Raw genomic sequence first — 11,257 nt, forward strand, 5'->3', positions numbered from 1 at the left:
CTCCCTCTAACTCTAATATGATTTTCTGTCTCCCTGAAACATAATATTCTCTCCTAGTCTCTAAATAGCTACATATGTGGCCTTGTGGCCAATAGGGCAGTCACAATTTCCCAGATGTCAGCCCGTTCACAAATTCATTATCCATCCTTCAATATTACACTACCTGAAATATGAATGCACTTTTCCCATTAATACGTTGACCTTCACTTGGTAAATGCACTATTTTGCTTGTAATTTCTTCTTCATTGACGAAGACGCCACCCACCTGGTTATGATATCAGTACTACGTCTTGTTAGGAGATCAGTATATTAAAGAGTCACTGAACAAGAGCATGTAGTTGTGCACCAGCCACACTCTACAGTTAGAGACACAGGAAACAGGTGTATCCGCATGTACTATTCACAATACTGTTCAAAGTACTGTATGACTGCACATGACACATGCATACCTGATATACTGTATAAATGGGGTAACATTTGTGAATCTAGGTTGCAGTCAGGTGACCATGTTCCTGTCATGGGAGGTTCTGCCGTCCGGTCTTGGTCAGACAGTACGTTCTGCGGGTTCCGGTAATAAATCCCGTTTAGGGGATTAGGGACTGCCTAATCCATCAACTGTGACAGCTCAGGGACAAATGAATAAGTGAAGCTACAATTGGCGACGAAAGAGAATGAATGTGGTCTTAATCAGAGCTGTGAGCTGCTGGAGGCGGCCATGTTTAATGTAGGGCTGTCCTCTTGGTGGCATCTTAAATTATCCGATGCCAATCTGGGCTTTCTCAGTGGGTTAATCATTCTCAGAGCGCTCTATGACAGAGAGAGAGAGATAACATTGTTATTGATCCTACAGGAAGTACTTATTTTAGATTGAGCAGCAGAAGTAGTGGAGGGAGCATGAGGAGTCAGAGAGGCTGAGTGGGAGGAGATGGGAGGAACAGCTGAGCGCAGACAGATACAGACGGGGGCGGAGGAAGGATTGCGGGGGAGAGGAAGATAAGAGAGAAAGAGAGTTGTGGTGAAACGGTACCATGGAGATGAGGGGCGGGGGGGCGGGGGGGGGCACATGGTTTATTACCGCCCTCTTGATGATAAACACAAGTCTGCCAAGGTGCAGTCCCACTCTGAGCTCAGTCTGAGATAACCCCCCCTTTCTCTCTCCTCCTCCTCCACCTCCTCCTCCTCTCAGTCCTCTTCACCGTCTTTCTCTGTTCCTTCACCTCCCCCACTCCGCCCTCCTTGTCTGCCTCTTTCATTCTCTCTCCTCTCAACCTTCCTCTCCCTCCATCCTGCGTTTTCTCTCGTCAGCTCAGAAAGTCTCCTTCCTCGTCCCTCTGTCCTCGTTTCCCCTTTCACTCAAATCCTTTAAGTCTCCCAACCCTTCAAACTCTGGCTCCCCAGCTGGGAAAGGGCTTCCTTAGAGAGACATGATTGAAATGTTTACGTTGAGAATTCTGGGCCAGTCGACATGAGGCCTGGGTGTGAGAGGGGGGGTCAGGCTTGTCAGAGAAGCAAGGAGCAGCAAATAGCCACAGGCCTCCTCTGGGGGCTGGGGGGTGATCATGGCCGTGCGTCGGCAGGAAGCCACTGCGTTCCACGTAGTTCACTTGTTTAAACACACATAACAGTTGATAAACAGCCGCTGGTTCCTAGACACGCTCCCTCAAGGACCAATTTCCTGTTAGCATCTCTGGTCCAATCACGGCCGAGGACAGAAGCGATATACTGGCCACTTTTTCACCACGTTGATGAGAGCTCTGATAGTTAAAAAAAAAAGTGTTTGACACTAAGAGTAGAGATCTATAAAGCCTTTGCAATTTAACAAAGACTCTGTCTGACAAGCCTTAAACTCAGACTCCCAGTCAGTATCTGTCAGATGCGTTGGGCTTTCATGCCTTCTCACTGAACATCTGCTGGCCTTATTCTGGCTGTCATATTTCTCTCATATGGATTTCAGTCAGAACCCAGATAGCAAGCGGATGTGTAATAATTCTGGGCCATATATGGGCCGGAACTAAGCCACAAGGGCCAGATCTGGCCTGTATATGGCCCAGATCCGCTTGCTATCTGGGAACTCAACCATTACCAGTACCATTTTATATCATGGAACCCACATGTAGATGAACCAAATTGAAGTACAATATATACCGAATAATAATGAATTATGTATCATTATGTACAGTATATTATATCAATAAAATATGAAATACATAAAAAATGTTTTGTGTATGAAGAACCCAGGATGCCAAGGTCAGACTGAAATTAATGATCGACCATTCTGCTGATGGCTCCTGTGTGTGTATGTGTGTGTGTGTGTGCCTCATCTTAAATTAATTGACACTATAATGCCTGATAGCACCAGCTCCCTCAATTTGACTAGAATTGCTAGTGTTGTTTGTTTCATCAAAGCATAAATGTCCATTGAATAGACTGTAATAGTGCCCCTCCCAATCAACAAGGTCTAAAATAGCACAAGAAAGAAGCTCATCAGAATGTGTTGATTAGTAGCAGCCATTTTGCATCCTTGCAGCTATCATTAAAGTTCCATTACGCAGCTGGGACAGACTTCCAACCCGCATCCCTGCTAGTGAGATAACATCACCGTAACACCATAACATCACCATAACATCATAACATCACCATAACATCACCATAACACCGTAACATCACCATAACATCACCATAACACCATACCATCACCATAACACCATAACATCACCATAACATCATAACATCACCATAACATCACCATAACACCATAACACCATAACATCACCATAACACCATAACATCGCCATAACATCACCATAACATCACCATAACACCATAACATCACCATAACATCACCATAACACCATAACATCACCATAACACCATAACATCACCATAACACCATAACACCATAACACCATAACATCACCATAACACCATAACATCACCATAACATCACCATAACACCATAACATCATGACATCACCATAACACCATAACATCACCATAACACCATAACATCATAACACCACCATAACACCATAACATCACCATAACACCATAACATCACCATAACATCACCATAACACCATAACATCACCATAACATCACCATAACACCATAACATCACCATAACACCATAACACCATAACATCACCATAACACCATAACACCATAACACCATAACATCACCATAACACCATAACATCACCATAACATCACCATAACACCATAACACCATAACACCATAACATCACCATAACATCATAACATCACCATAACATCACCATAACACCATAACATCACCATAACACCATAACATTACCATAACACCATAACATCGCCATAACACCATAACATCACCATACCACCATAACATCACCATAACACCATAACACCATAACACCATAACACCATAACATCATAACACCATAACATCACCATAACACCATAACATCACCATAACACCATAATACCATAACATCACCATAACACCATAAATATCACCATAACACCATAACAGCATCATAACACCATAACATCACCATAACACCATAACATCACCATAACACCATAACATCATAACATCACCATAACATCACCATAACACCGTAACATCACCATACCACCATAACATCACCATGTTGCTGCTTCTTTTGTAATCTCGGCTACATTGAAAATGAGGGCCTGCTCCTCAATTGTATTCCCGAGAAACTAAATAAAGGTTATGAATGAATGAATGGATGAATGGATGAATGACTGAATGAATGAATGAATGAATGAATGAATGAATGAATAAGTTGTGTGCCTCTCTGCATCTTCACCACCTCTTGAACCATATGATGGCTGAAACCTCCAAACTCACCAGGGTTTTCTATCGGCCAGAGCTTTCATCACTTAAAGCAATGAATGTCCACCTGTATCCTTGAGCACAGTATTATGCATGTGCTGCAGAAACGGGCCGTCCAGAGGATATCTGTCCTCTCCGCTGCCTGTTAGGGCGGTGGATATCTGTCCTCTCCGCTGCCTGTTAGGGCGGTGGATATCTGTCCTCTCCGCTGCCTGTTAGGGCTGTGGATATCTGTCCTCTCCGCTGCCTGTTAGGGCTGTGGATATCTGTCCTCTCCGCTGCCTGTTAGGGCGGTGGATATCTGTCCTCTCCGCTGCCTGTTAGGGCGGTGGATATCTGTCCTCTCCACTGCCTGTTAGGGCGGTGGATATCTGTCCTCTCCGCTGCCTGTTAGGGCGGTGGATATCTGTCCTCTCCGCTGTGTGTTTAGCTAATGAAGCCGTACAGATCAGCTGTCTCTCTGTTTTCCCTGAGCTGATGAGAGACGTCCCTTAGCGATCAAGCCCTTTCTCTCTCTACTCTTATCAGAAGGTGAGGTCAAGGTTGTGTGTGTGTGAGGAACATTAGCTTGGCATGCCGTAGTAAAGATGCATGAGCTCAAACTAAATGCCCAATTTGGATTGTCAGAATGAAATTATTTTCTCGGGCAACAGTGAAATGCCTTACTGGAAACACACACACGTCATAACGGATTGTACTGTATATATGTGTACTGAACAATATTCCACCGTATATATGTGTACTGAACACTATTCCAAAGGCCACACAGCTACTGGAAAGCCTTCTTATATCTTGCACATAAACAACCTTTGCCATTTCTCAAACAGAGCTATGATTGATATACAGTTCTGGTGATGCTATAAAAAGTTATTTTTTCAGTCTGTCATGTGTTGTCATGTGTTTTACATTATGCAGGTCTGCCTTAAGGAGTGCTTTTACCTGAATAAGAGACATGTGTTCCTCTTCATGAAGAGGAACATGAATGAGGAAGTCAAAGTGATTTTCTTTTGTACCTGTGATGTGCAGAAAGGCTGTATTCAGAACACAGGTTTATGAATATAGATCCTTATCTCTTAAAGTAATAAAGTCAGATATGTTTGATGTTTGTAAGAACCAAGGAGAGGAGTCGAAGGGAAAGAGACAAGAGAGACTGCAGATTTCCCCAAGGAGGATGTTCCAAAGCTGACTGATTAAAATATATTCCTATTTCACCGACAGTGATAGACTGTATGGTCGTTAAAACCTTGATATTGGAAAGAAAATGTAATTGTTATGCATTGAATGAGGTCTAGGTCTTTGGTGAGGGAATGCTCGTAACTGCTCATGTAAAGCCTGTCTAATAATAGCACTGTTCACGGTCTGTACATTGATCATAAACATGTAGAAATGCTGTTTCACACAGGGTTTAAAAATACCTCCAGCCCTCTGAAAGCTGGAGGATTAGCACATTTAACCAGGAGGATCCATCTCCTTCAGACACCTGACAAAACTCACAAGGTGTGCATTTCATTTTAAAGGGCACTTACTAATATTTTTCTTTTCTTGACCTCAGCGCTGGTGGCTCCCCAGTGCAATAAATAATAGAGGATGAGCGTCCATCGCTTCAAAAGATAGAAACAGAGACGGGGAGAGAGGGAAGAAGAGAGAGTGAGAGAACGACAGGGAGAGAGAAAGAGAGAGAGAGAGAGAGAGAGAGAGAGGGGGGACATAGAGAGAGAGGTACAGAGAGAGAGGTGGGACATGGAGAGAGAGGGACAGAAAGACGCAGATAGAGAGGGACGGGGAGAGAGAGGGACAGAAAGAGGCAGAGAGAGAGAGGGACAGAGAGAGAGAGGGACAGAGAGAGGCAGAGAGAGAGAGAGGGACAGAGAGAGAGAGAGGTGGTTAGCCATGCGTTGAGAGGATATTTTCACCCTCAGTTAGACACAGGCAGCCGGGCCACAGCTGAGCTGCTTGCTGACAGAAATCAAGGGTGTCTGATAGTCGCCAGGCGGTGACAGACGGAAAGAGAAAGTCCCCCTGCCCTACTGCTATTTGAGGCTTGTGATTCGCCAGGACAAGGTGAAACTGTGCTTGGTATGCAGTCCCTTCAAGCCTTGGAGTTTGTAAGCTGTATTAAAGATGATGGTGTTTTTATTGACATTCCTCCCACAGCGGCAGCAGCAGCCCCTGATCTACCGTACCTTTCATCTAACTAGATCTCAACTAAAAAGGCTTTTAGTTACTGTGCCCCTAGAGCTTTTAATGAGATTCAGGAGAGCATCTGATTGGATTCCTTGGTCTGTTTGGGCAGTTTGAAAAACATGTTTAAGGAAATTGAGGCTGAAGAGTGTGCATGTTTTAAATAATATTGTTTTTGTGTTTGCAGTTTATATGTTTATCTTTAATGTGTATGATGTTTTTGTTTTATTTGATCAATGTGTATGCTGTCTTTGTATTCTAAATGTGTATTTTATTTTGGTTTGATTTATGATTTTTTATTTTTACATTTACAATACCATTGAAAATAAGACCCTGGTCTCAATGGGCTCCCCTGGTAAAATAAATGAATGAATTAATTAACAAAAAATAAATGAATACAGACACTAGTCGAGCAGTAACCTAGGCCTACTCAATCAAGTGTCAACTGTCAAAACCTGTAGTGTTTTTTCTCAAAATGACTCCACATAGTCACCCCATTAAAGTGAACAATAGGTCACCCCACCAGTAGAAGTCAATAACATGATGGCAGTTGATTGGAAACATCATTGTGTTGTGACAGCATGGACAGCCTCAAGCGACTGGTGCCAAGTCCAAGAGAGTTTTTTCCATGGTTGCTGACAGCTGAGTTCAACTCTCAACACTTATCACAACTCTGTTAATTACAAAATCCATGCTAGCCAGCTTGGGAAGTGCCAGGGAAATTGACTGCCTGTCCACGATAGCCAATAACACTGCAGTGGCCACTCGGAGTTCACAAACTTTTGTTTCCTTCAAAGTTATATTTCTATTAAGATTGTCCATGTGCAGCGTGGTGAGAAAGCCGGATGGCAGACTATCTACAATTGGATATCACTCATTCTCCCTGGGATGGCCCCCAAATTGGCCCATACTTAGGGATGCAGTGGCGAGAGTTAGATTGTGGCCTGGCTTTAGCTTCCTGAGAATATCATATCAGCCCAGCGTCAGCCGCAGTGCTACAGGGCAGAATTAATTTGGCTTCCAGTTCCCCCTTCCTACCGGGGGACACTCACAGCCCTGCTTCAGAGTCGGCTTTGGGCAAGATTAACGCCACTTCTGGGAATGTGATGAAAGTAGTGTATCTAGCTCCCGCGGCAGGCTCTTGTGTGGAGAAACGAAAAAGAGGAAGGGAGGGAGGGAGGCATGGTGGTGCTCTAATTCTTGGTGGCATCAGATACCCTCAGTCTTCCAAACCTATCCTCGCCAGCCGCTTGCCTGCCTGGCTGTCGGGCCTCTCCGGGTCCAGTGACGGGAGGCAGAATGTGCCCTTGGATGTGGCTTAGCGGTCCCTGGCGAGGCGGAGCAGATGTCCCGCTCTCTGCATCGCAGCAGCACGCGGATCCTGCTAACGAGGCTAACAAGGAGACACCTCCAGGCGAGACAGGCCCCCCGTGTTTGCCTGGCAAATTTATCAGGGATTTGAGCTCTCTTCTCAGCCACCATAGATTCTCTGCTGCCCTGATTAACAGAGACCATAGAAATCAAGCTTCTCCCCTCCTGGGCTGGAGATATGACTGCTCTAAATAGGCTCCCTGTTAAATTTCCCCCAAGTCTTAGTTTCAGCTTAAACTATTGACCCGTCTTAGCTGTGGTGCTAAATCTGACCTGAGGGAATGTTTTTGTTATGTTACTCTGCGGTCTTTGTAAATAGCATGCAGTAGAGTAATACAAATCTATATAATAATAATAATAATAATAATACATTTTATTTGTAGTGCGCTGGCCGTCTGAGGGGTGAGGAGTTCCTTGAGGTGGGGGGGGGGGGGGCATTTCCGTATATGCACTGGTGGGTGAGGAGGGAAACCTTGAATTCAACTCTGAGTGAGATGGGGAGCCAGTGGAGAGACTTTAGGATGGGGGTGATGTGGTCGCACCCTCATCAGGATCCTAGCAGCGCTGTTCTGGATGTACTGGACTTTCTGTAGCCTACTACTAGGGATCCGGATGAGGAGTGCATCGCACTATATTCTCATGAAGTCCTTCATCTCATATTTTCGTAAGACTCTATAATAATAACTCACCTAACCCAAATCTCTCTGTTCACAGGTCTGAGTGAAGCAGCAACAGTTACTCCTGTTGGTAAGTTCATTCTATTCAAACTCATTTTCTAATGTCTGAATTTCTCTCATGCATTCTAGAACCCCCTTGACACCTCACAAAGAAAGGAGATTACATTTGGGGGTCAGTTTCGTTCCTGCTATTCTCTGCATCTGATAAATAAAAAATATATAAGAAGTCTCATATTGCAAAGACTTGTTATAGTATGTATTTAGGCTACATATGTTAATATACAATGTGTGATACCCAGTAGCAGACACATTGAATTGCCTGTTGAATGGAAAATGAATCCTAAAATAGATTATCCTACCTGGGAGAGGATTGGCTTTGATCATTATTTAGACAGGGAAGATGGGAAAGTCTGTGAATGTGCATCAAAAACCGCTAATCGCATTTGGACCAAACACTAATGACGATTCAGCAATTCCTAAATGTGCGCACAGTTAGGGGTGAAGTATGGCACGCTTATGGCCAAGTATATTGCAAGTATCCATCAAACCTAGAGAAGGGGCAAGGTTTGTTTAGTCTGTGCATGGAGATATTAAACTCTTAATATGGTTCATGTTATTGAAAGACCCCTACCCACCGTGAGTTGTACAATTGTTCCATCACAAACGGCCCTCCGTTGAATCCGACTCTCAGGGCGGCTCAGAAAATCACTGTAGTTTAATTTCTCTTGCTCCGTCCCAAATGAGCAGGTCTTGTAATTCTCCTTTAATTGCTCTGAACGTGTCCACATTGTAAACAATGTGGAGCAATGAGAATTTAATGAGTGGGCGAACACCTAGATGTTTCGGGTGATTAGGCATTAATGAGCCTGTCTTTTAATTGCACTCTTTGGGGTCTCCATTAACAAAGTGCCGTTTTATTTAATTATTTATTTTCTTTCTTCCCTGCACCTCTCTGGGCTTGTGGGATCGATCTCAATTTTAGATCTCACTTTGTGTTTTACAAATGGCGCATGTTCGTCTGGGGCTGTCTCTGTCCTTCAGAGAAAGTCAAGTCGAAGTGGGCAGATGTTGCCTGTGCAATAATTCATGATTACCTTTAATCACATTCTTTAATGAGCATTGTGTCCCTCGGTGACGGATACAAAGAAGCTGTCTCCACACACTGGGGGACAGCTGTCTATAAAAAACAAACTCTCATGAAAAATGTACGTTTGTTAAAATAACAAAGTGAATGCCTGAAGGGGGATATATATGCATGTGCTCTGAGAAACATTACATGTTTGGAAGGTTGTATGAGGCTGCTTATAGTGTAATAATTGTTTATTTTGGTTTTACATGAGGACATACTGTTGCATCTAAAATCCATATCTTAATCATTAATTATATCTTCTCTGTCCTTGTAGATTACAATGTGGACGATGGATACTTTGATGCCATACTCGGAGGTAGGTTAAAGCACACTCATTGCCCACAGCACACAAAAAATGCAATTTATGTCCATAACAAAGGGACTGATGTTGAAAGCTGTAGCAGCACATTTCCTCCAGTATTTTGGGGGCAAGTTCTTTATTTGGTTGCAAAGAACAATATATTTCAATCAAGATATTATTGCTACCGAGGCCATTTTGCTGAAAGAATGAAAGTTGAGTTAGAGTTGAGACATGCTGTAGATGACATTCAGTTCAATTAGCCTGCACACAACTAAAGAGCTGATGGTTAGGTGTAGGCCTGTATAATGAATGATTAATTCAAGGTTAGGGCTATCGATCAAATGGCTCAAAATATTTTTTGTTCACTTGACGGAATTAACTGTAACCCTTTGTAAACTCCTTCTTTCAATGATGGTGAAGGCAGCAAAAATACATGTATTTCTCTCAGAATCCAGGAGTCTCTGCTAAATGTTATGGAACAGCTGGTAAAGCCATTTCAAAGTCAGTCAACTCTAATGCCACTGCAGCTATTTTTATGGTCCAAAACATTGCCCTTGAATTCCAACAGCCAGAAAAGACCACAGAATGCATTTAAAATACACTTTGTTCTTCTCTTGCCAGGTCAACATCAAGTGATCGATTTTGAATTAAGCATTAAACTGCCTTTTCTAGCAAGTTCTAGGAATCGACAAAGGGGAGAATTGTGGGACATTTAAAAGGCCTAGTCAGATATATGAAGTGGATCAGATCAAATGGGTTTCTACTACTCATCAAATTGTGTCAAAGAACTTTGAACATTTGCGCTAGCCGAGGGTTGATATTATAGTTTTTATGGAACATTCTAGTCTAGTCATCTTTTGAAGATAAGAGACAACTTTTTCTTACAATCTGTCCCAGAGAAATACATTTTGCTCCTTGTGGTCAATGTTTTTACAATATTTGGTCAGTTGCCCACTCTATGATGGTACTGTAGGCCTACACATATTGTGTACACACATATTGCTGAGTATTTTGACATTGACATTTTGGTAACAACATTATAGTGGGAAAGCCTATCCCATCGTTCCATGCTATTTTGATAGTCAAATGTCTTCTTATGACCTTGTCCCACAGTGTATTTAATATGTCTCCATTTGCAGCTGTCATTGCTGCGGTTGTCCTGGTGCTGCTGTGCTTGGCAGTGGTTCTGCTTCGTTACATGTACCGGCACAAGGGCACTTACCACACCAATGAGGCCAAGGGCACAGAGTTTGCCGAGACGGCTGATGCCGCGCTCCGAGGCGACCCTGCACTACAGGACACCATGGACGAGAGCAAGAAGGAGTACTTCATATGAGGAGTCGCCCTCCTGCTGCTTCTAACAGACTAGTCTTCCAATAAATGTGCTAAATGCTTCTGGGGTGGAGGATCAGCTAAGAGGGGAGACAAGGTCCTTATTGTATCTCTGTGAAGATCGATCTTCATCTGAACAGCATCCACTCTGACTATTCTCTTTTAGCGGCTTCGAGTGACTGATCTCAGAAACAGGTAGGGGTATGAGGCATGTTGAGATGATTAGCCTTTAGAATCCATCCTTCTTCATTCACTGTATATTATATTCTGTCTTGCACAGCATGTCCACACTGTGTAAAGTAGGAAATACAAAAATGTATTGGCTGTTTCCCATGCCTACCATCTGCCCTATGGCACTATCAGAGAGAACAATCTCACTAGGATCTAAGAGAATGATATACACAATGTTTCTGACTGGAACAGGGAAT

The 11,257-nt window shown here is 43.2% G+C and overlaps 1 protein-coding gene across 1 annotated transcript; it reads left to right on the forward strand.

Annotated features, from left to right (window-relative positions):
- Positions 1–7,330: 7,330 nt before the first annotated feature.
- Positions 7,331–10,833, forward strand: gypc (glycophorin C (Gerbich blood group); the record flags this gene model as incomplete). Its single annotated transcript, XM_084442987.1, has 4 exons — positions 7,331–7,433; positions 8,105–8,137; positions 9,471–9,512; positions 10,637–10,833. 4 exons carry the CDS (start codon positions 7,331–7,333, stop codon positions 10,831–10,833), a joined length of 375 nt encoding a protein of 124 aa, XP_084299113.1.
- Between the last annotated feature and the right edge of the window lie 424 nt (positions 10,834–11,257).

The sequence above is a fragment of the Borostomias antarcticus genome (genome assembly GCF_949987555.1).
Source record: "Borostomias antarcticus genome assembly, chromosome: 9".
NCBI classification, from domain to species: Eukaryota; Metazoa; Chordata; class Actinopteri; order Stomiiformes; family Stomiidae; genus Borostomias; species Borostomias antarcticus.